Source organism: Asterias amurensis, chromosome 5 (assembly GCF_032118995.1).
Source record: "Asterias amurensis chromosome 5, ASM3211899v1".
Taxonomy (NCBI): domain Eukaryota; kingdom Metazoa; phylum Echinodermata; class Asteroidea; order Forcipulatida; family Asteriidae; genus Asterias; species Asterias amurensis.
In genome coordinates this window covers 23,431,994-23,457,320 of record NC_092652.1, presented here as the reverse complement: position 1 = coordinate 23,457,320, position 25,327 = coordinate 23,431,994, and the positions used below count along the sequence as shown (strand labels likewise).

At 38.6% G+C, this 25,327-nt stretch overlaps 3 protein-coding genes across 4 annotated transcripts in view; 1 reads left to right on the top strand and 2 right to left on the bottom strand.

The window, feature by feature from the left end:
- Positions 1-761, top strand: part of LOC139937716 (gamma-aminobutyric acid type B receptor subunit 2-like) — a 42,554-nt gene extending 41,793 nt beyond the window's left edge. The window contains exon 17 of the mRNA XM_071933000.1: positions 624-761. Coding sequence (XP_071789101.1) covers positions 624-698 — 75 coding nt within the window. The 3' untranslated portion in view covers positions 699-761. The remainder of the gene's footprint in view (positions 1-623) is intronic.
- On the bottom strand, positions 4-11,327 carry LOC139937715 (hydroxysteroid 11-beta-dehydrogenase 1-like protein B). Of its 2 annotated transcripts, none has more exons than XM_071932998.1 (6): positions 10,460-11,327; positions 8,439-8,572; positions 7,366-7,566; positions 5,294-5,396; positions 3,438-3,566; positions 4-2,227 (listed from the first exon to the last, which is right to left on the bottom strand). In XM_071932998.1, exons 1-6 carry the CDS (start codon positions 10,542-10,544, stop codon positions 1,971-1,973), a joined length of 909 nt encoding a protein of 302 aa, XP_071789099.1. In that variant the 5' UTR covers positions 10,545-11,327; the 3' UTR covers positions 4-1,970. The 2 variants fall into 2 exon arrangements, with proteins under 2 accessions (XP_071789099.1, XP_071789100.1); XM_071932999.1 differs by having other exon boundaries at positions 8,439-8,569.
- A 598-nt stretch (positions 11,328-11,925) lies between these two features.
- Positions 11,926-23,985, bottom strand: LOC139937768 (Ig-like V-type domain-containing protein FAM187A). The gene is made up of 12 exons (XM_071933071.1): positions 23,802-23,985; positions 22,635-22,701; positions 21,635-21,867; positions 20,779-20,814; positions 19,559-19,600; positions 18,299-18,388; positions 17,252-17,392; positions 16,474-16,557; positions 14,355-14,412; positions 13,685-13,872; positions 13,269-13,295; positions 11,926-12,931 (listed from the first exon to the last, which is right to left on the bottom strand). Exons 1-12 carry the CDS (start codon positions 23,905-23,907, stop codon positions 12,822-12,824), a joined length of 1,182 nt encoding a protein of 393 aa, XP_071789172.1. The 5' UTR covers positions 23,908-23,985; the 3' UTR covers positions 11,926-12,821.
- Between the last annotated feature and the right edge of the window lie 1,342 nt (positions 23,986-25,327).

Genomic DNA, 25,327 nt, shown 5'->3' with positions numbered 1-25,327 from the left:
TTCGGAGTGGCAGAACTACATTAAGTAAATGACACATTATACGTTGCCTAATTCATCCATTGAAGTTTAATAATAATAATAATAAATAACGCTTATAAAGCGCCTTACATCCATGACTGGACCCCAAGGCGCTGTACACATTAAAAATAGCTGCAAACAAGAGCAAAAAAAAACAAAAAAAAAAACACACACCAAAGAGCATAAAAGATTTCTAAAAATATAAACCACAAAATGGACCAGCCAATAGTTAAAACCACAAACCCCGAAATTAAAAAAGTTATGGAAAAGCACTACTATAAAAAGATTAGTTAAACTTACAATACTTTAAAAAGGTGTCCATATAGGAAATACACTTTCAATTATATCATATCAGGGGTCGATCCCGCAAAGAGTCAGGACCAGTCCCTTTAAGACTAGTCCCAAGAGATATTAAAATGTATGGCCAGTCTTAAAATTAAGACGAGTAACTTAAGTTTCATGGGCGCATGCTCTGAATCAAGCGAGCATTTGACAATTATCTGTCTGTCGCCACCTAGCGTCCACAGAAATTACAACTGTGTTCAATATCGAAAATGGAATAATGTATACCTTTTCTGTAATACTCTTGTTCTCCTACTTTGCAGAAGATAGACCAACTGGAGACGTCAAAACAAGAACTTCGATCGTTGGCGAAAGGAGAAGCTGTGCTAAACACATAAGAATCAATCGGCTGAACACAAACTAACAGTAAAAAGTAATGGATAACTTTCTGTCTTGGAAAGCTTTGAGTGCGCCACTCAGTCTACTTCTTACTAGTCATACGTTAGCCTAAACATCTGACGTCAGCCTGAACATCTGAGGTCAAGGCTAAGTGTCTGGTCATACGGTTACTGGTATAGCTGAGCGCTCTCTTTTGAACCCCCCTCTTCCAGCCCATGTTAATTTCCCATATGGTGGACAGAATCTCTTGTGGAAGGAATTCCCTGTATGGGACACCGGTATTAATGACACAGCTTTGTCACAACAACGTTCAAAGTGGATTTTTGAAGACCGAATCAGTGTCGTTGATTACCGGCTGGTATGGGAGACTAACGCTTGATGAGTGCTGTAAGAGTACCCAAGTGTTTTTTGGGGCACTTTGGTGTAACTAGGTTGTGTAACTGTTATAATTAATTATGTTGTAAACATATTCAAATTGGAATTTCTTTGCCATTTCACTCGGACAGTCTGACTACGAGTTATAGACGTCGACAACCGCTTGTTTGAATCGACTAAATAATGATTGCTAACGAGTTGGAGAGTCTTCTAGCACTCAATTCACTACAGTAACTTCTGATTGAGGGCTCGAAAGATTTTTTTTTTTTTTTTTTTTGTAGTTGTATATTTATTTGTGTTGATAATTCACTAAGAGCACCTATAATAATTTACAAAATGTAATTAAATAAACAGATGCAAACATACTTAATGGCCTTACGTACTTTCAAAACTACACCACCTCTGCAAATAATTTCTTAAAGGCAGTGGACACTATTGGTATTTTACTCAAAATCATTTTCAGCACACAACCCCATCTGGTATTAACGAGTAATGGAGAGAGGTTTATAATATAAAACATTGTTAGAAACGGCTCCCTCTGAAGTTACGTAGTTTTCGAGAAAGAAGTAATGTTCCACGAATTTTATTTCGAGACCTCAAGTTTAGAACTTGAGGTCTCGAAATCAACCATTTGAACGCACACAACTTCGTGTGACAAGGGTGTTTTTTCTTTCATTACTATCACGCAAGTTTGATGACCGATTGAGCTCAACATTTCACAGGTTTGTCATTTTATGCACATGTTGAGACACACCAACTGTGAAGACTAATCTTTGACAATTAGTGTCCACTGTCTTTAAGGGAAGCTTTCTACTAAACATTATCTTCAAACCGTGTATAAGTTTAATAAAGATTGACGACATTGTGTTTCGTGTGACAAAAAGTACCTCAACCCTTTAACTCGATTTCTTCATTACTTCAGCCAATTCATCTTCATTGTACATCCTCATGACGAGCCTGTCAACAACACCGGGCAAGACGTCCCGCCAACCCCGGTAGAAATGAGCGGACAACGGGTAGTAAACTCGTCGTTCCCGGTTGGTCGTCCCCGTCATAATCCGGTATGCGGCGTCTTCAGCTGATGTTAAATAGAGGTTGTCGACATCCATGAGGCGGTTTGCAACATCCTTTGCTGCGCTTGTATTAATTTGACCTGAGCAAAACACGGACAGATTTGGTAACTATCGAAAACAAAAATCCATGGCACAACAACTATTGGATGCTTAAAGGCACTTGACACTTTTGGTAATCACTACAAATAATTGTTAGCATAAAGACTTACTAGTGAACGATCAATGTAGAGCTGTTGATAGTTTAAAATTGTGAGAAACGGCTCCCTCTGAAGTAACGTAGTTTTCGAGAAAGTAGTAACTTTCCACGAACTTGATTTTGAGACTTCAGAACTAGATTTTGAGGTCCAGAACTAGATTTTGAGGTCTCGAAATAAAGTCACTGTAGTATAATACGAAAGTGTAAGACCGTCAGTGCTACATCAGACCATAAAATCACCACGACTGGGCCTACTCATTTAAATAATAAGCAAGTGTAAAATAAACAAGCACAAACCCCTTACGAAACCATAATTTTCGTTAATAAACATAAAGGAACTACCCCCCCCCCAAAAAAAAAAATAAATAAATAAATAAAAATAAAATAAATAAATAAAAATAAAGAAATAAATAAATATAAAAAAATAACAGAAGGGAACAAGGAGCCGTAACAACACAAATTAGCTCAGCACGAAATGGTATGGCTTACCAGAAAAATTTCACCAGTTAAAATTTTATTACTTTATTATCAACCTCTCCCCATAATTATTTTGAGTAATTACCAGTAGTGTCCACTGCCTTTAAAACCACCATGAGGATGGAAGTGGGATAATACATTATGAATGAACCTCAAGACATACTCTCGAGACAAAATCAAATAAATTATTGAAAAAGCAACTACTACATTAAAGTCAGTGGACACTATTGGTAATTACTCAAAATAATTATTGGCATAAAACCTTTCTTGGTGACGAGTAATGGGGAGAGGTTGATGGTATAAAACATTGTGAGAAACGGCTCCCTCTGAAGTGCCATAGTTTTCGAGAAAGAAGTAATATTTCACGAATTTGATTTCGAGACCTCAAGTTTAGAACTTGAGGTCTCGAAATCAACCATCTAAACGCACACAACTTCGTGTTGCAGGGGTTATTTTTCTTTCATTATTATCTCGCAAGGTCGATGACCGATTGAGCTCAAATTTTCACAGGTTTGTTATTTTATGCATATGTTGAGATACACCAACTGTGAAGACTAGTCTTTGACAATTACCAATAGTGTCCACTGCCTTTAAGCACACAATTTAAAATCTCTCACCAAGTACGAATATACCGACGGAAACATTCAACCTTTGAAGTTCAAACTCCAGACGCAGCGAATCGAAAAACCCATGGACAGCAAATTTAGCGGCACAGTAGGTCCCGGAAAATGGCATGGATATTAGCCCTGTGGTTGTAAACAAAACAGGCTACATCAATAGAAAACCATGTTGAAGTATGAGAGTCAGGGCCCAATTTCATAGCGCTGCTAAGCAAAAACAAATCGCTTAGCATGAAATTTCTCCCTTGATAAAAACAGGATTACCAACTAAGTTTCCAACAGCTGAATACCAATAACAAGCAACATGAAACAAATAAATTTTTTGTTGGTAATTATGTTTTTATCAAGGATGAAATTTCATGCTAAGCAAATTGTTTTGCTTAGCAGCTCTATGAAATTGGGCCCTGGGGTCGATTTCACAAAGAGCTAGGACTAGTCCTAACTTAGGACTAGTCCTAAGAGATATCAAAAATGTTCAGCTAGTCCTAAGTTAGGACTAGTAACTCGAGATAAGACTAGTCCTAACTCTTTGTGAAATCCACCACAGGTCATTTGCCTCCAATTTGTGGCAATGTTCAAATACTGCATGTAGTCTTTGCAACGGAAAACAAACTGTAAAATAAACTGCATTGGGGACCTTTGGTGACAATAGGTGACATTTATATATACCAGGTTTTCATTCTTCTCAGATAATGTGGGCATGCTCAGATTTACGTTAACATAAACCTTTTCGCCAACACCCAATGCTCAAGCGCTAGCTGTTGAATGAGGTGCATGCTGGTCTCCTAGCTAGACCAGCATGACCAGGGCCCAATTTCATAGAGCTGCTTAAGCAAAAAATTTTGCTTAAGCAAAAAATTCATTGCTTAGTAAAATCAGATTACCGGCCAATACTCCACTCAATTTTTATGCTAAGTAAACAACAGCTAAATACTAGTCACAAGCAATGTATATGGCATGAAATTTTGGCCAGTAACATGTGTAAAATAAGCGAACTATTTTCGTGATTAAGCAATTTTTTTTGCTTAAGCAGCTCTGTGAAATTGGCCCAAACATGCCCCTCATTCAAAATTAGCACTTGCGCAATGTTTTTTTTTAGCCTGAACATCTGACGTCACATCAATGCTCGTGAATAACGCCAGAGAGTGGCCTCTAGGGTAGGTAAATCTCCGTCCATCTTCACCTTTCACCTACATTCATTATGCAAACGATGGCAAGTGCAGCTGTCCATCGTCACCTCGGACCAGTCAAAACACAGAAACAGGATGCCTACGTCACTGCACGTTTATCCAATGAAATTATTGTATCCAATGAAATCGCGCAGGTTCAAAAAAATCAAATACCTGCCGTTATCCTTGTGGATTAAAGGCAGTGGACACTATTGGTAATTACTCAAAATAATTATTGGCATAAAACCTTTCTTGGTGACGAGTAATGGGGAGAGATTGATGGTATAAAACATTGTGAGAAATGGCTCCCTCTGAACTGAAGTGCCATAGTTTTCGAGAAAGAAGTAATTTTCCACGAATTTGATTTCGAGACCTCATATTTAGAACTTGAGGTCTCGAAATCAACCATCTAAACGTACACAACTTCGTGTGACAAGGGTTATCTTTCTTTTATTGTTATCTTGCAACTTCGATGACCGATTGAGCTCAAATTTTCACAGGTTTGTTATTTTATGCATATGTTGAGATACACCAACTGTGAAGGCTTGTCTTTGACATTTACCAATAGTGTCCACTGCCTTTAAGACAGGGGACCAGTCTATTTGAACGAGCGTATCAAAGTCTCCCATTGTGTGAACTGCTACAGACTGAACATGTATTGATCCCTGACGTCACGAAGCTTACCTAATACGGAAGAGACTACTGCGATGCTTCCTTGACTCTCTGCTAACATGGCGGTGGAGTACGTAGCCAGTCTGACGTACGAGTTGAAATTCACCTCAATCGACTGACACAAACAAAGCAAACAATAATTATGTGCATCTGTCAGTATTAAAGGCACTGGAAACGTTTGGTAATTACTCAAAATAGTTGTTAGCATAAAATTATACTTGGAGACGAGCAATATGGAGCTGTTTATAGTATAACACATTGTGAGAAACGGCTTCCTCTGAAGTGAAGTAGTTTTTGAGAAAGAGGTATTTCTCCCTCAACAAGCAATAAAATACTTCAGCTGGTCAAAAACACAGAAAATTGTGCAAAAGGGGTGGTTGTTTTTTCGAAACTTTTTAAGCAGTATTTTCTGCTAAACAGCTTTATAAAATTCGGAGCAGGGTGTGGTTAGATGGCACCAATAAAAATAATTCCTACAGACTTGATGAATAGAATTATATTAGAGCAAGTTCGGGTGAGCGACTACACTAGACCTGTAACACCCAAACTCAGGGTACTTGTTTTCTATCGATTGAGGGCGCTGTTCACATCGAGCAGTTGCTACGAGGGCTGAAAGTCAGAGTCTTAGTTTCACGATTTTCCCAAGTAAACAGCCCATTGTTCTTTGCCTAAAGTTTTTGGGATTTCCGTTGAGGTTTATTAAACGGTTTGTGCATTGATTTTCTTGCCACTAAAATTATAAAGCTGATTGATTGATTGTGTTATATTTATGTACTGATTTTAAGCCTAAAATAGTTGTATTTTGTCATTGCGTTTAATTTGGTCGCACATGTAATTAGGGATTGTTATTCATACACGCATATTGTCGTTGGTTGATATAACACAGGTTAACGCATAATATTCTATGATTCAGTCAGTTGCTAATTGTGTTTATGTGGTAATTATAGCCCAGGGTTTATAGGTCAAAGTTTGTATAATAGATTCCCTTCAGGCACATGGGTCAATGTAAACATTGCTTTATTCAGTCCTTTATTTGCATAATTATTGGGGTAATTCTGGTTAGGTCCAATTAATTGGTACAATCACTGAGTATTTCTTGTGACATATATTTTTGTTTCTATTTTCATTGTAGTTAATCTGTGCTAATCACAATGCCTAATGAGAAGAAGAAGAGATATTAAAGAAACCAATCACAGAAGCACAGCATTTTCGTCTTTGGCTGATTCAAGACCAGAGCAGTGACGTAGCTCTTGAGTTGACCATAGTCGACCATGATGCTCCAGTGCTTGCTTCGATAAGGCCGTGTCCGAAACGACGACTTCGGCTTCAGCTACGGCTAGATCAGCGCGTCTACCATTGTTGAAGAATAGCAGACGCGCGCGATCTAGCCGTAGCTGTAGCCCAGTCGCTGTTTCGGACACATAGTCAATCTCTCTGTGCTCTGTGGTTTCTGGTTAGTCTAGTCCGCCTAGTCAAGTCTAGTCGCCTGGGCCCAATTTCACAGAGCTGCTTAGCACACAAAATTGCTTAGCATGAAATTTCCTTGATAAAAACAGGATTACCAACCAAATCTCCCTGTGATATTCAGGATTTTACAGCTGAATACCAGTGACAAGCAATATGTAACAAATGGAAATTTGGTTGGTAATCCTGTTTTTATGAGGAAAGAAATTTCATGCTGAGCAAATTTTCGTGCTAATAGACGATGTGACCTATGACGTCAACGAAAACCAAAACATGATTCGCGCGCATACCGCCGGGCAAAACCTTTGTGTTTTGGCAGCCAGCTAGAAAGTGTACGCAATCTTACTGTGACTGCGCAACTCAGTGCCCGGCGAAACATGACGTATAGAGTGTTTTGTCAACAGAGGGCGGTTTGAATGTAAACATAGGTCACATCGTCTACAGCAGCTCTATGAAATTGGGCCCAGAGCTTTGACTAAGCTCTCGAATTTACCACATTCGACCATGCTCCATCCAGTGCATGCTTCGATATAGTCATAGTCATTACTCTCTGTGCACTATTGTTTCTGGTTAGTATAGTCAGTCAATCAAGTCTAGTCGTCACCTGACCATGCTCCTACCTGAGCAAGGTTCTTTTCCATCTCCGGGACGTTCCATAGTTCCATCGGTGTGTGCATGATATGATTTAAAATCAGGTGATCTAACCCTCCAAGCCTCAGCTTCGCTTCATCGATGAGGTTCTTGGTATGGATGGGGTTCCCCATGTCTAGAGGTATATACGAGACATCCTGAGCGCCAAGTTGCTTGCATAACGATACCACCTGCATTCAAGCAAGAACCCTAAAGTAAAGCTGCGGCTGGATCACCAAATGAATATTCAATTAAACCAACTAGCCTTTTAAAATATTGTGAACACTATAGATATCCACTGTTTGGTTTGGGTGTATACACATACATTTACCCAAACCTAATAGTTATGTAGTACTGTGTACACCATACTTCACAATGGCTTACTCAATTCAAATCAGATTTAGTTTCATACTGTCAAAAACACAACATTGTCGAATGCATAATGCAATGTAACAGCGAACAGAGTAGTTGAATATTTATGTTTGTTTACAGTCAAAGAAAAAAAAACAGTATGAAGGCAGATTTGATATACTATTAGCCGAGGTATGTATGGACAGACAGCGACATCATAGACGGGCAAACAGAGGAAGTACGAATAATGAACAAAACAATACAAAAAAAAAACAAAAAAAAACAAAACAATGCTTAATGAACTAGAATGATAATAATTGTATGATTTTATAATAAAGTGTAAGCATAAGCCAGAGCCATATAATGAGAGAGTTGTGACAAATTGCAATTATACGCCATTGTGTCAAAAAATAAAGAAATGTTTGCAGGATGTGCTGTATTTGGGCTGAAATTATCGTATATTGATATAACGAATAAAACTGGTTCCTCTTGCAACTCTGGCAATAAACGCACAGGGGTTTTAAGGTCACGTGCACGTTTTTAAGCATCAGCTATCGTCCAATGAGTTGCCACATTTTGGTCTCTCAGTGATGGAGCTTTTTGGCCTCAATGAGGGTGGTTCTTAAAAGCGTGACGCATGGTGTCACGTCATCGCAAGGGGCCTCAGCCTGTACACGGACATAGGCATTAACAAAGCAATGTCGAGTTTTACCCGTTCTAGATTGGCCTCCGTCCTGGATGTTATAAGAAGTCTAGCACCTCGTCGGGCGTAGTGGTAAGCTATCTGTTCGCCTATCCCAGAGCTGGCACCAGTTACTACCACTCGTTTTCCCTTTATCGCTGCTGCTAGGCAATACAAGAGACACTTCATGTTAGTTTTTAAGGGGTTACCATTATGTCTACTGAGCCCAATTTCATAGAGCTGCTTAAGCACAAAGTTTCGCTTAAGCAAAGAAATCCTTGCTTAGTAAAATCAGATTACCAGCCAATACTCCACTCAATTGTTATGCTAAGTTAACAACAGCTAAATACCAGTCACAAGCAATGTATATTGCATGAAATTTTTGCCAGTATCATGTGAAAAATAAGCGATCTATTTTCGTGCTTTGCTTAAGCAGATCTATGAAATTGGCCCCTGGTCAAAGTAGTTTAACACTAGGAACACATTGGGAACTTTCATGGGGGACGAATCAATATTCTGACACCGGTCACCCCATGTGTTCCAAAAAACCCTGGCGATTTTACACGTTAAAGTTTAAGGGTTATGCATAGGAATGTCGGAACACAGGGATGTCGGCTTTAGAAATAACTATTTATTGACTAAACTCATTAAAAATATGAACAAATCAAATCTCAAATCTGGTTGTTATTATGACAAGGTGCGACAATGAAAATGTATTTTTGACAATGTATATAATGATAATTTCTTGTTTAATATCTTTTGTTTGTGTTAATTTCTATTTGATGTAATTTTTTTTAACTTGATGTTGACATGTGCAATTCAGTTTTTAAATGCGAGACATGTTTTAATGAACCATTTTTGAATTTGAATTGAATTGACTACGTTTTTGTGAAAGCAGGAAACGTCGAAGTTTATTTGTTTGTTTGTTTGTTTGTTTGTTTGTATTATTTACATGTATGAATGAGGGTGACACCCAGAGAAGGACTGGCCGTCTGTAACGGAGCACACGAGACTGCGGTCAAATAAATAATATTTTTTAATAGTCCAAGCAATGAGTTCCCAGGTAGGGTTGTAAAAGTAGTAAATTCGCAAATAAAGTGAGCATATTGTACATTATTATCAAAATAAACATGTAAAAAAGAAAATAAATAAAGGTTTAATGTCCTGCTGAATGTATAGTGTTTTTCTAGCAATAGGCCTGGGTACTACTGATTATCAAGTTTAGTGTCCAAAAACGAACTCGCCGTGGGTTTTAAAGGTACACAAGGCAAGCCTGGGTGATTGTTCATATAAGAATACACACGCCAAGCACAGTATTTAAGCCCATCACCCATAATTGTTGGCGTTTTAAGGAACACGTTGCCTTGGATCGGACGAGTTGGTCAAAACAAAAGCGTTTGTAACCGTTTTTTTATAAAATGCATATGGTTGGAAAGATGTTATAAAAGTAGAATACAATGATCCACACAAGTTTGCCTCGAAATTGCGTGGTTTTCCTTCTACTGTGCGAACTAACATGGTCGGCCATTTATGGGAGTCAAAATTTTGACCCCCATAAATGGCCGACGTGTTAGTCGACGAGTTAAAAGGAAAACCACGCAACTTCGAGGCATGTTTGTGTGGATCATTTTATTATACTTTTACAACATCTTTCTACCCATATGCATTTTATAAAAAACGGTTACAAACGCTTTTCAAAGACCAACTCGACCGATCCAAGGCAACGTGTTCCTTTAACTTACTTGCTATAACGAAAAAATAGAGACGAATATTATTTTACTAAGCAAGGATGTTTCTGCTTAAGCATTTTTTTTTTGGTTTAGGCAGCTCTATGAAATTGGGCCCAGGTTAACACTTGCATCTACTACTACATTATAGTTCGATTGTGCAAAACGCCAGAGTTGTGAAATATGAGTTTTTTTATTTGACCCAAAGTTCTCTTCGTTTTTATTTATTTTGTTATTTGTTAGAGATGATTAATACTCTTCTATGTTGTTACCCCTTGCATCTACTACTATTTTATAGTTTGATCAATTTCAATTATGACTTACCTTCATTAAAGTTGTCTACCGTACGACTGTAGTATCTGAAGCACAAAGCCATCACCAGGACCAGTATTGCACATTCTATCAACATCTTGATGGAAAGGTGCAGCAACACCCTGAAGTGTTTAGCGAAATGATTAATCAAAGTGTCCCTACACCTTTGTTTAAGATACAGACAGCGCAGAAAAAAAACCTAAATTGCGATGGGGCACTCCCTTTTCCGTTCTGAAATCATTCACTTGATCATTCAATGTCTAAACGAATCGACTCTGATGACTGAAGTTCACCACAAATTCGGATATCTAAAGGTCACAAGGTAACATCCAGACGAAAACAATACTAATTAAAGTGTTCACAGCACCATTTACCTCGATCCCTCATCAGACGTAGCTGTAGCAATAATGCAAAAGAAATGAAATTCAAACACTGACAGAGATGGTCGACGATTTTTAAAACACGTACAGATCGAGCAAAGCTGTTACAGTATCGTATGACCTCATCGACGTACGTAGACAAGAAGTTGTATGATCCTTTTCGAAACTATGGTTCTCTGGGTTAGGCTCGTCCGCTTTTTTTTTAAAGCCCGTTACCGAAATGATTTAAAAATAACCGAGAGAGCCCGAAGCCGGAGAGGAGCCGGAGTTTCGAGAACAGCATATTCTTAACGCTGAAGTGCAAAGACGAATACCAATGTTGCATGCCGAACAGGTTCAAAACGTTCCAACAACATAATCAACAGTAGTTCAGAAGAAAAAAACGGTTTTACCCTCAACAAATAATTTGTTTTACGACAGTGCATTTTATTAAGGCCTGTTTAATGACATACTAAAAATCCGCAAAAATCCAATTAGTGGAAATATGCATAATTTCATATTTCAAATGGCGGCCATTTTAACGAGTTTTTCGTTGATTTGATCGTAACGTATTTCCAAACTAAAATAACTAAAATGCACGTTTCAGGGCAGATAATCTTGTTGATATACCGCTCATGTATGCCGAACAGGTTCAAAACGTTCCAACAACAGTCAACAATGGATATAGGTCAACTTTACTGAGTACTTTGCAACTATAATAACAAAATGGACTTTAATCAGCGAACTTCACCCGTTTTTATGAATACAGTCGTTCACAGCCTAAAGCAATACGGTGAATGGAAACAAAAACACAAACCCCAAAATGTGCAGAAATAAGCTCTGCTTTAAAGGCTACATCGACACAACATTCATCTGTCTAAAATGTCAGAGTACGGTGTATAAGGTGGATTGGGCGGCAGGGAGATGGGTCTAGGAATTGGGTACAAGCAACACAATGAAAACACTGACAATTGTCTCGAAAACAAGTAGCCTTAAGTACGTGTGTGTTTATTACCAAAAATGGGCAAAAATCCGTATGAACAATAAACCAAAGAAAAAGATTACGATACTACACTCTTAATATTGAACCGGATTCTTGGTCTGACGAGACCTGAGCTATTTCATGGTCAGCATGACCGGGATTAGGGCCCAATTTCATAGAGCTGCTTATTTTTTTAAGCAGATAATATTACTTAATTTTTTTCGTTTAAGCAGAAGTTAGCAGGATGCCAGTCACCAATTATGCTTGTGGTATGTTAGTTCAGCTGGTAACCATATTCCGGTATTAAGCATAATTTTAGCTACGTTGTGTGATGAAGCAGCTATATGAAGGTGGGCCATGTTCACACAACCAAGTTTGTATAAAACTTACCCAGGGATTCGAACCCAGGGTTACGACGTGTGTGTAATTATAGTCCCGCTATAGTTCTACTTCATGACTCTATGGTTATTGTGTACACCAACACCAAACTACGGCCCTTTTCGAAACCACGGTTTCGTCTTTGGATTCGGCGTCAGGCTCCGTTCTCTCGTCTGAAGCCATGAGCGTCTGTGTACGCACATCACGCGCAGTATTGTCAAAACAACCGCGGGGCCAATCTAGCCTGAAGCCGAAACCGTGGTTTCGAAACGGGTCTACAACGCTGATACGCAACATTGAAAGCACCATACTTCACTTTTCCTCTATGACTTGATTCATGTCCCTTTTTTCGTGCGAGATATTATATCCACCGTCAAAGTGAAGTTATCCTGGCGCAAAGAGTGGGGAAGTTTCTCATGTTAGGAGATGGGACTGAAAATATAAGGGCTCTCACGGGATTGCGACTAATCAGTTTAGTCCCTCCTACGTGTTAGCTTTGAAAATAAATAATATCGTATATTTTTACGATCTGTTTTTTAAACACAATAGATTTACCGTTTAAAACAAGTCACACTAAGGAGTTATAACATAAATGAAACACGGGGAGACTACGCTGGGAATGTCATTCCAAACAACGGGCGCCACCAAGCGGTATTCATCTTAGTCGTTTGTGTAACTTTCTGTTCTTGTTAATTGTTAAAACGATCAGGATAACAATCAGCCCAGTGAAGACAAATCCTACGTACTTCATCTTGCCCTTGGACTCTACAAGCAAACACAGTCAGAAAATCAAAATGAAAATGTTTATTTATGAAAACAGAGGGAATAATTGTTGACGTTTATTTTTTACATTGCTGTTTGAATAATTAGCACAAACAAAAGAAGAATAACAATTTAAATATTTTGTTTTTATTACGGAGTCGCACATGGTTTTTAATACATTCTGGAACCAGGCGATGATAGATTTTTAACATTATTTTGCAGAACTCGAAAAATGTTATTTGTTGTTATTACTTAATGTTACTTAAAAATAACTTGCTTGACTGAAGTAAAACAACAGCATTACAACATTCGAACAGCCATTTTTTACAAACTTTCTCACCTTCAGTAACCAGGAGAGGAAGTCCCACTGAAAATTAAAAATAATAAGAAAAGAAACAAATAAACAAAACAAAATACGATGTAACAGCAGACTTGTATGTCCAATGTCCATCGTCGAATGAACAAAGTGGACAATCGCTGAACAAACGTCTATGAATATCCAATGCGCAAGGTTACTGAAACACAATGAATGTCCATCAAACCTTGGGAAATACCCAAGGCCCAATATCAAACTAGTTATACCATTAGGATATGGTGTGTATTTAGCATCAAATTTTCAAAACTCAATTCAAAATTTTCAAAAGTCATGCAGTGGTATCCCCTGACACAAACATTACGATTTCGACTCGGGAAAACAAAATGAGAGATTGAATCTTCACTTTAAAGTATTATTTAATACAGTTAAGTTTTTCTCACCAACTAGCTTGACGTTAGCAACATGTTCGTTACCGTAAAAGCACTCGTACCCAGTAGCGTCTTGGGGCGTGGCGCCCCGAATATGCAAAACATTCATGTAGTCGACGAACACGTGGTCAGTCCTCAAATGCGAGCTATGAATCATCGCACTGCCGTTCTTCCACGAGATGGCGTCTGTGATGCCGCCTCTGAGAAAACAATAAAATATTGTCTTCATCTTGGTCATGTTCCAAGTATCCAGTAACTCTAATTGAATGCTTATAATCATTTTGCAAATAGGAACCAGACTATTTTGTTCTTCCAGCCTCGGTTTGATTACATTGATATCAACTGGATAATATTCAAGGTGGCTGCACCATGATACAGGTCTGTTATGATGTGAAAACTTCACAGTTAATTTGAACTCTTACTCCACTTACTCAAATGTGTTGAGATTTGATCATTGTTTTAGCAAATTATTTTAGCTAAAAGGGTTCAAAATAAAATAAATAACGCGTTTCAGCGAAATATTCAATGTCTTGAATTTCTTTTAGTTTACAATGGCTCACTTTAACATGACTGGCTGTTTAACTTGTGGTTAACAAGCGCATTCCCTGGTAGTAGGTTTAACAAAAAATTGAATCGTTTGACTTTAAAGAACTCTTTTTAGCAATGACGTCATCAGTCTTACCCTGGACATTTGAGCTCTACATCTTCCCTCTCGGGCACGTATATGACCCTTCGTTCCACTGAAACCATAAGAGATGTTGTTTATTAAACCGTCTTAAACTGGTCAATTAAAGACACTGGACACTATTGGTAACTGTCAAAGACCAGTCTGCTCACTTGGACTATCTCAGCGTATGCACAAAGTAACAACCTGATACAATTTTGAACCCAATTTGTCCTCGAAGTTGCGAGATAATAATGGATGAAAAAACACCCTTGGCACACGAAGTTGTGTGCTTTCAGATGCTTGATTTTGGGACCTCGAAATCTAATTCTGAGGCCCTGGAATCGATTTCAAATATTTTATTGGGAAAATTACTTCTGTTTTACTCGAAAACTACGTTACTTCAGGAGCCGTTTCTCGCAATATTTGTTTTACCATCAACAACTCTCCATTGCCCGTTACGTTTTATGCTTATTTTAAGTAATTACCAATTGTGTCCTGTGCTTTTAAAGAAAGTGGACACCATTGGTATGAATTACTCAAAATAATTGTTATTATAAAACCTAACTTGGTAACGAGTGATGGGGAGAGGTTGATAGTTTAAAACACCGTGAGAAACGGCTCCCTCTGAAGTGACGTAGTTTTCGAGAAAGAATTATTTTCCTGCTAATTTGATTTCGAGACCTCAGATTCAGAATTTGAGGTCTCGAAATCAAGCATCCGAAAGCACACAACTTCGTGTGACAATGTTTTTTATCCTTTCATTATTATCTCGCAACTTCGACGACCAATGGAGCTCAGATTTCCACAGGTTTGTTATTTTATGCATATGTTGAGGTACACCAAGTGAGAAGACTGGTTTTTGACAATAAGTGTTCGGGATCTTTACATAATAATTATATACACGAATATTCACAGCCACAACACATTTAAAAGCTATACATCTCAAGGAATTGAAAACATGCAATTGCTTAAAGGATTTGGGTACTTTTTGTAATACAAAACACAATGTCCACAGATTTACATTAAACTTACACTGTTTGAAGATAATGATAATATAAAGCGTACCTTAACATATAAGTTGCTGAGGTGCTGCAGTTTTTGAGAAATGAGTAAAACAATGTCATGAAAGTACATGCTAAAATAATTTTAGTCTCATGATCACTGAGACGAAAATTATTTTCATGACATTGTTTACTCAATTCTACAAAACTACAGCACTTCAGCAAGTAATATTTTCAGGGAAGCTTTCTACATCTTCAAACTGTGTAAGTTTAGTGTAATTCTGTGGACATTGTGTTTTTTGTCCTATATAGACCCATTAAAGTCATGTAAATAAAACCAATATTAAATGTTAAAAAATCTTTAAAAATAAGTATATTTATATTGAGAGATCACCGAACGCAAGGCGTGGGCTGCCACTTCAAGGTGAAGGCTTAAGTGATTTAGGCCATCGAACCAAATCCCAGGGGCCGCCTACTCCTGATTTGGCTGAAACAGGTTAACCCTTAACAGTCTATGGCGATTTAAGCATATATCATCCACTATATAGGAGCCTGGCTGGTAGAGCCACGGCCCGCCGCTTGCTTGGAAATTCAGGCATGGCATAGTGGTTGAACATATGCTAGGCCTAAATACTCAAAATAAGCATGCCTTGTTTTTGCGTCTGAATAAATTCTTACACAGCTCATGGGTATAATAAATCTCATTATACCTACTGGGCCCAGAGCTGGTTAACGGTATACCAAATTTTCGTGCTGACATAAGAAGACAAATTTGGTTAAACGTAAGCATATTTCACAGGTTAGCGAGAAAATAAGGCGGCCATCTTGCGCCTTCACTTTGGATTGACATGCGTCATTCACTTTCGTGTCGTAATGATATGAAGTGCTTATGGTTAGCAGCGCTCCGATATAGAAGTCGCCCGACAATAAACACAATATCGCCCAATAAGCTGTGTGCTATAAAATTGTGCCCTGTTTTAGCGAGTTAAGTTTAAGGTTAAAATAAAACGTCCAGCTGTTTTTCCCAACAAATTTAACAAATTTCCAAGCCGAAATACTATCTCTGCTTCAGTGGTCCGTTTAAATCTAAGCGTAGCTTTGACGTTGTCTGTGCCACTAGTGATCATACTAACCTGCACGGGGAAGCTTTGGTCGAGGAAGATGCAAGTCTACAAGTTTTGCGACGTGATCTTTGTCTTTCTCGGGTCTTTGGTAGCCTACGATGGAAAAATGGAGGGAATAAATGACAGTAATTTTTTTTTGCGGCAAACAAACAGGTTTGATAAAAACTTTGATTAGATTTTTGAATCCGATGAACCAAGGTAGTTCATCATACATGAAAGGTTATAGTGATTAGAAAAGACACGACCGTCGTTTATAGTGTTCAAAACGGTAGCTTGTTTGAGATGTTTTATGTTTGGTCGTTGAATAACAAATACTTTTCTTTCGATAATTTATTTAAAATCACTATCGGTAATTACTCAAAATAGTTGTTAGCATACCACTTACTTGGTAACGAGAAATGGAGAGCTAATAATAATATAACACATTGTGAGAAACGACACCCTCTGAAGTAACACAGTTTTGAGAAAGAAGCAATTTCTTACTAAAATATTTTAATTGAATTCGACACCTCATCTGAGGTCTTCAATTCAAGCATCTAAAAACAAACAACATGCGCGAAAAGGGTGGTTTTTCTCCAATTCATCTCTCACAACTTCAGCGACCAATTGAGTTCAAATTTGCACAGGTTTGTTACTTTATGCATAATTATGTTGAGATACACATGATTATTATAAGTGAGGAGGCTGGTCTTGACATTTACATAAAGTGTCCAGTGCCTGTTCAAGTAAAAAGGCAGAAACACTACACGTTGCCACTGGTAAGAAAATGTACCACTAACATCCGTACCTTTTGGACACGCTGTTTCACATTCCGCCACCTCCTTCTCGTCCAATCTGTCTTCAAACTCTTTTTGAACACTAGGGGTGTTGACGTCTGATCGGCAGGGTTTACCTTTGGGGAACTTATCTCCGAATAGAGTACAGATGCCTTCCAACAACAACAACAACAACAACAACAACAACAACAACAACAACAACAGCATTAACATCAGTAGACGGGAAATACGAAAAACAAGTGACAGAAATAAACAACAGCAAAAACACCTGCGACAGCGGCAGTGGCTAATGCAACGGCAGCAGCCTTACAACGGCAGCAACTGCAATGGCACCGGCAGCACCAGCAACAGCAACAACAGCAATAAAGGCAACAGCAACAACATTGCAAAGGACAGCAACAATCATATCAACAGCAATTGTGAGCAACATCAACATAAGCAGCAGCAGTAGTGACATCATAGACTTTTTTCCAAGTCTTTGATCGTGGCTTTTTAGTCGTCCTGATAGCCGCTACAAACAGCGCCCTCTTGTGCTTAACCTCCGTCATTTAACCTACGATTGCGAGTTAGGGCGCGTGATAGCTAATTAACAATGTGTGGCGTTTTTCTTGGCTGAGATGCGAAGAATAACCGCGATCTAAGACTTGAATCAAGTCTACTGACAGCATCAAAAGCAAATGTCTTTAAAAAAAAAAAAAAAAAAAAAACAAAATCACGTTGGCTGGGTGTTGTTTGCTCGACTTTTGCAGTAAATGAGAAAGAAGTTCTTTGTGAAGGTTTTGAAATTTTATGAGGGTAACACTCAGTTTTAAATAAAGCAATCACTAGGCCTAGTTTGGGTATTATTGTCACCAATCCTGCTCTAAACGAATGAAAATTATACAACTATATTGTTCAGGTTAAGCTTTGTAAAACAAACATAATTATGATTGACGCTATTCTTAGAACCTGGATGTTATAAAGCCATGAAGCGACAATACATATTAGGTGGGGGCGGAGTAGGGGGCGGGGGAAATGATGCCACAAAAACACCAAGATTTCAGTCACCCAATACTCACCCAGGCGAAATCTTTCACCCAATTCTCCACAACGATTGCAATTTGACCAACTAGTCCAAACGCTCCTCACCGGCAAAGAATACGAACCATCTGGGAAAAACGGTATTTTTAATTTTGTTTTCTTCTTCATTTTCCAATTTTTTAAGGATTCATCTCCCCCCAAACAAAATGAGATAAAAAGAGAAAGAAAAGTAAACAAAATCACCAACACCCCAAATCTTTATAATAAAAAAGAAAAAGAAAAAACAAAGCCACGCTTGTTATTTTTATTCCTCCCGAAACCTTATGATGTATCCCGCCAACATTTCCAAGAAATAGATTTCGGGAAAGAATTGTGTTGCTGTTCACACTAAGTTTCCTGTAGACCATGGGATGGGTATTGAAAAGGGGCCTATTTTAGGGGTTTCGTGGTCCCCATCTCCGGACTGCATGAAATTTGACGCACAAGGGTTTTCAATGGTACTGAATCCAAATTTGGTTGTTGCTAAGCTCTAAAACTGCACAGTTCGTGAACAGACCAATTTTTTGGTCATTTTAGGTCAAAAGCAGTATTTTTTGATAACGTCTGTATACACTGGGACTATTTACCAATCGTTCACGGCAGTGCAAGAATCTTTTCCAAGTTAATAGGAACAATGTCAATTTTCCCCTTTTCTGTCCAATTAACATGCAAAGGCCTACAACACAAACCCGTGATTTTTTTTGATTGAACATAAAGTACAATGCCATTTGTTTTTTGTTGCTACGACGTGCGTGTGTTAAATTTTTGTTATCACACGCGCGGCGGCCGAGTTAGTGTGGGACGCAGACGCACTATTTGTTCGTATTCCACTCGCGCTTGTGTGATAACTTGTAGTTTTGTCGAACGAGCCTATGAATCGGCACTCTTTTATTCAGGGGTTTGAAGAAATACTCTGTATGTTTGATGGTACAGTGTGGGAACGAAACACGATAATGCTTCGAATGACGTCACCCACATCGCAGGCTTCCGAGGATTTTTAGATCACTATTTATCGCTGTAATTGTTTCTTTACGGGATTCGGTGCAGGATTTTCGCCAAGCAACAGCAAGTAATGGATTTTCTGTATTTTATTTCATACCTACATACAAAAATTGCGTGGTCTAAAAGTGGGGGCTACGGTTTTGAACAATTCTAGCGATCATCCCATGGTCTACTGTGCTTTTATACACTAGAGGTATGTAAAGGCCACATGAAAATAAATAAGTTAAATTGGCTTCTAATACATATTTATATAATACCTTTTTCTTTGCCGTATGCTTCCCCTCTCTTTGTTGAAAAAACTGAAATTAAAAGGGAGAGACATTACGTCAAAAAAAATCTTGTTGGCTCTTCAAATGCCGGACCGTGAAGGAATACTGTTAGTTCACGAAGTAAATGGAAACCACACAACTTGGAGGGATAGTTGTGCAGATCATTGAAATTAATATTCCTCTTTTAAAACATATCTCCAACCATATCGCCCAAAATCGCCCAAAACCAAGGCAACGTGTCCCTTTAAGGCAAAGTCCATCATTATAAAACTGTACAGTTCTTGACTACAAAAGAACAATTATAGCTTGGACTTCGGTCAACAATTCAAGACTGAATCTTTAGACCGTATGATTTTGTTGTATCTAGCCCTATAAGCAATCTCAAAAGAAACCGCCGGAGCCCGAAGGATTGCCTTGGTACTTGGTACTTGGTTAATTAATCCCTTTACAGCCCCATTTGGGCTTACTGGGATGGTGGGAAAGTGACGTCAACAGCCAGGTTAATAAGGTGCCAAAAGAAAAAGATTAAAGGTGCACTTTTTACAGGTGCAAGGATTCTTTTTTTAAAGGACAATATTGCCATGCAGAGGCTGCATTGCTCTGATGACAGGGATGGCTGATGTTTGGAAAACCTGTATGGATGGAGCTATGTGTAGGACAGCAGATGGTGGGAGCCTGTTCCAAACTGACATAGCCCTTGGGAAGAGGCATTGGACCCTTTCGGTAAACAGTGTTGTCTAAGGCCCACACTTTGTGTACCACAACTTCTACATCAAATAACAAACCTGTGAAAGTTTAGGCTCAATCGGTTATCAGAGTCGGGAGAAAATAACGGAAAAACCGACCCTTGTTTCCGCGCGTTTTGCCGTGTCATGACATGTGTTTAAAATAAATCCGTAATTCTCGTTTTGCTGTTTTCTCAAAAAGTAAAGCATTTCATGGAATAATATTTCAAGAGAAGTCTTTCACCATTGCCTTCTGTAAACCCTGTAAGTTATGTGTAAATCTGTGAACTTTTATTTTTTTTTCTGAACCGAAAGGGTCCAATGGCTTTAATGGTTGGAATTATTAAGGAGGTGAAACATAATTCCTGTCTAGAGGCTCTCCTCTCCAACTGATCTAAAGAGCACAAAGATAAATTGATAAACAATATTATACACTTTTATAAAAAGTTACAGTCATCAATGAGACCCATTCTGACTACTTACACGTATGGAACGTTGTGTTTTTCCTCATCTCGATAACTATAGACAAAACAACCACAGAAAAAAAAAACATTAGACAAAATAAGATGGGGCAATTAACACATATTTGTTTTCATTGTCGTTGAGTTGTCAGTATTACCATCGTGATTCATGGTGTGAAAAAAGTAACTTTCCACGAATTTGATTTCGATACTTCAGAATTAGCTTTTGAGGTATCGAAATGAAGCATCTGAAAGCACACAACGTCGTGTGACAAGGGTGTTTTTTCTTTCATTATTATCTCGCAACATCGACAACCAATTGAGCTCAAATTTTATGCATAAGTTGAGATACAACAAGTGAGAAGACTGGTCTTTGACAATTACCAATAGTGTCCAGTTCAAGCATAAGCAATACAAACTAATTATGTAACAATGATTGAGCTGTGGATATGGTTGAATAGACCTTTATCATGGTGCAGCCTACTTGAAGTTCTCACATTTATATGAACGTCACCAAACCGAGGCTGGATGAACAAACAGTCTGGTGCCTGTTTGCCAAAATGATTATTAGCATTTAATAATTGTTATTCGATACGAGGAACAAGACCAAGATGGGGGCAGCATGATAAAGGTCTATCCAGTAGAGCTGTGTATTGAGAGAGTTGCGAAATGGAGGGACCAGTTTTATTTGGCCACGTGGTTGATGGACGCCATGTTGTCTCCAATCAATGCAGCACAACCCAATGGGCAGAATAGTCTGGCACCCCGTGTTCGCCCGTTTGTTTCTTGGGGAACAACAAAATGGCTTCTTATTGCAAATTGTCGCAACTCTCCCAATATACGGCATGGGTCTATTACATCGGTCCTAGATGACTTACCCGTGACGTCATGGACGGAGACCAATTCCTTTTCAGACTTGACGTTACTACAAAAATACCTGCCCTTGTGTTCCGGTCTGGCACCTAGTAATATAAGTTTCTCCTTATTGTTTTGATACATCAGCCCATTTGGGAGTGAGTCTTCATCGCCGAGTTGTTGCCTTGATGGGAGGTTTGGCGTACTAGTATATTCCCATACTGATTGGTCTGTCAACTTACTGGATATTTTGTTGCTGGACAGTTGACAAAAAAAAAATAAAATATATATATATAATTATATACGATACAGAGTTAAAGATTAGGGTAGGTTGGAGGTAAATGGAACACTTTTTAGTCGCACTTATTTGCCGCTGGTGCCTTCTGTGGCAACTGTGACTAGGTTTCTTAGTGTTTATGTTTATGGAACATTAGAAAGTGCCTTGAGCAACTGAATTACAGTCTTGACGTGTTTTTTTGAACATGAGTGCCAAAATAACGAGGCTCTAAAAAGTTCCTTTTACCACCCCGACTGATTGGGTGTGTGTACATTGAACGCATGATTAAATACACAAACACACTTTTCAATCCTCAGTTTTTATGTACTACACACATCATCTGTCACATATAATTTATTTGTTAAAATTTAAAACTGGCTTTTGAGACCCAAGTATCTTAATTGTATGTGCTCATGTAGTAGAGCATGAAAGTGACGGCTGAAACACACGATGTGTGTGATTGTCGAATCCTACATTATTCAAATCTGACAGTACACCCGGGAATGACGATTTTGCCCCCGATGCGCGTGTCCCCCCAAATTGGCTGAAGGGTTAATTGAGTCAAAAGAGGGCGCTATCGGATGGATATTCGTCATTGTCAATCACTTACCGGATCGACTCTGTTGTCTACTGCCAATGGTCACAAAAAACTACAAAAAACCTACATTTCCAATTTCGGGTTCCCCCAATGGAATAATACAGACAACAAATCAAAGGCACAAGTACTAAACACAAAACCTACGTACCAGGTATCGCACTTCATCTCCAACTTCATTCCGGAATACACCAGGTGAAAAATTTGACATTTTGCAGCTGAATTGAGAAGGTGAAAATGAGTCAACATAAAAAAAGGCTCTAGACAATAAAACATCAACAGCTCCCAATACAGTGCCCTTTACCAATACAGTTTGTTGTGATCATTATAACTTGTGGATAAAGTTATCAAAAGTATACACTGCCTTTAATTTAAAGGAACATTACAGAATTGGTTTTTGCTAACAAAACAGTTGCTGACAGTGTAAGCACTTGATGTAATTCACCATATACATAAATTGACAAACCTGTAGAAGTTTGAGATCGTTTGGCCGTCTTGGTCACGAGAGAATAGTGAAAAACCGATTACAAATTTTGCATTGCATCGATGGCAAAATAAAAAAATGAATAAAACGCTCACTGAGCGATAAACTCCAAACGCGAAGTTAGATTATTTATTTCTCATCAAAATATGACATTTCAGACAGAAATATTTAAAGGATGTTTTCAACTATCATCATCATTAGACCGTGTAAGTTTTATGTAAATCTATGATCTTCACGATTTTTGTTTCTTACCAATTCTGTACCGTTCCTTTAAGTAGGCCTACACGTAATTAGACTGGGTTCCAAGTCTTTGAAATTGGCTTTTTAGTCGGTGCTGATCACAGACATGTATATAATACCTACACTGTAAAAAGTATCCGTATTTTAACGGACTCCGTAAAATGAAATATTCCGTAAATCTCGCCGTTATTTTACGGACTTTCCGTATATGCAAATATTAATTATGCTAATTAGCGTAATTACAATCAACCACGTTTGCCCAAACACCTACACATAATAAAGTACATGTAAGTACATATTTAGTTTCAGCCACAACCGTGTACACATGTACAAACCCACGTTAAGGGGCTTTATATTTTACGGAATTAAAAAAAAAGTTCCGGTAATTTTGCTGCCGGAATTTTTTCTTCTTCCGTATTCCTGCAGAAAAATTACACGGACAAAGTTTTTCATGTGGGTTTGTACATGTGTACATGGTTGTGGCTGATTTGCTCGATTTGTTTTTGGAAAGCTGTAGTGTGAAGTCCTTGGTAATAAACAATTTGAACTGAAAGAGGAATGTCAAAGTGGACTAATTATTGTTCGTTAACTTACCAACGGTTGACCAATTTGCTGCAAATACAACAACGATAACGTACAAGAAGATTTGCGATAGCCTGCCCTCGTCGTGTATCTGCATGGTTTTGTAGTTAATGGGCATCCAAGAAAAAACTTGGCGAATAATAATGTTACTAATTGTTAAGAGTGTCTACTAGTATGTTCTATTTCTGTATGCATACAGAAAACGTGCATTTTTTTTAAATAGCAAAGCCCATTGCGCGAGACGCAATTCGTTGCGCGTCCGCGCAGACACGCGGGTGGAGAAGCGCAACCATAGAAATAATATAATTAAATAACTAGATCGGCCGCGCGTAAATACGCGGGTTCTAGCATTGGGGCAGCCATTAGCCTATTTTTTTGTGTACGGCTTATGGCGCGTATGTGTACGCGGCCGATCTAGGTATTATATTCTATATCTATGAGCGCAACGCGCTCAGCCCGTAAAGGCAACGCGCTTTAGCTGAACATGACAACTGACGTCACACCGTGGGGCTCGATCGTGTCTTTATCATTATTAATTTGCGCTCTCAACCAATGAAAAGGCAGGATATTTGAACGGGGTGTTATAAACATAAATAAACCATGGGATGATCGCTAAAAATAATTGTTCAAAACCGTAGCCCCTAACTTTGGGACCACGCAATGTATGTATGTAGGCATGACGCGGAGCTAGAGGTGGAGGCCACGCAACTCCCAGTGATCTAAAAATACCCGGGACTAGTCTACATACAACGCGATCGATGTAGTCTGAACGTATGACGTCACACTTGGAGGCTCGTGGTTGACGAGAGTGGCCTTGAGCCTACGTTAAGATTCTGACGGTCACGTGGTACGGACGAACCTCGCATTAATTTTCCAGTCAACTTGTACATTCAAAACGTCATTATTATGCAAAAGTGCAAGTAATACAGAGTCGGTGCCTCCGATGAGTACGGGCTTCAAACCGAGGAACGGAGCCTTTCCAAAACCTTCTGCAGTTTCAAAAAGGGCCTTATTATTTTATATACATCAGTTCCCTGTGCACTTACATTCACATTAAAAACATTTGTCCCCCGCCCCCGCCCCCCTCCCACCGCTCAATGTTGACTGTAACTAAGAACACAGTCGGCAAATGGCACCAACATTGAAAGGGGGCAGGGGGGCCCAACGAGATGGCCGGGATTGTAGCCTTGCCCAATTTGTGCTGGTTCCCCCAATGGTGGAGTCTCCACCCACATCTAAAAACTGAATTACCATATTTAGTTATTTGCTTTGATCTACCCAACAACAACAGTGTCAAGAAAACAAAATCGAAAATTTAAGCATGATTGACATTATATTCTAAAATGGCCCCTTATTTTAAAACTCATCAAATAAATAACTGTTACTGTTGATGGAAACGTACACACGGGGTTTAGCCGTACAACTCGTCCGTTGGACAACTCGACAGTGTGGAGAACTCGTCGTTGAGACATCTCGACCAATGACCAAGACAAGCCAACGATTAAATGGCTGATTTCCGTTTACTGAGTCGTCCGACG

Excerpts from the sequence above, each read along its gene's own strand:
- LOC139937768 (XM_071933071.1), bottom strand. The coding sequence starts at position 23,907 with ATGCCCATTAACTACAAAACCATGCAGATACACGACGAGGGCAGGCTA. Across the intron at positions 18,389-19,558 it reads AGCATACGGCAAAGAAAAAG|ATGGTTCGTATTCTTTGCCG; the intron begins GTATTATATAAA and ends CGTTTTTCCCAG. Across the intron at positions 12,932-13,268 it reads TCCTCTCCTGGTTACTGAAG|AGTCCAAGGGCAAGATGAAG; the intron begins GTGAGAAAGTTT and ends GTTTGCTTGTAG.
- LOC139937715 (XM_071932998.1), bottom strand. The coding sequence starts at position 10,544 with ATGTTGATAGAATGTGCAATACTGGTCCTGGTGATGGCTTTGTGCTTC. Across the intron at positions 5,397-7,365 it reads TGGAAAAGAACCTTGCTCAG|TCGATTGAGGTGAATTTCAA; the intron begins GTAGGAGCATGG and ends TGTTTGTGTCAG. Across the intron at positions 2,228-3,437 it reads CGTCGGTATATTCGTACTTG|GTCAAATTAATACAAGCGCA; the intron begins GTGAGAGATTTT and ends TGTTTTGCTCAG.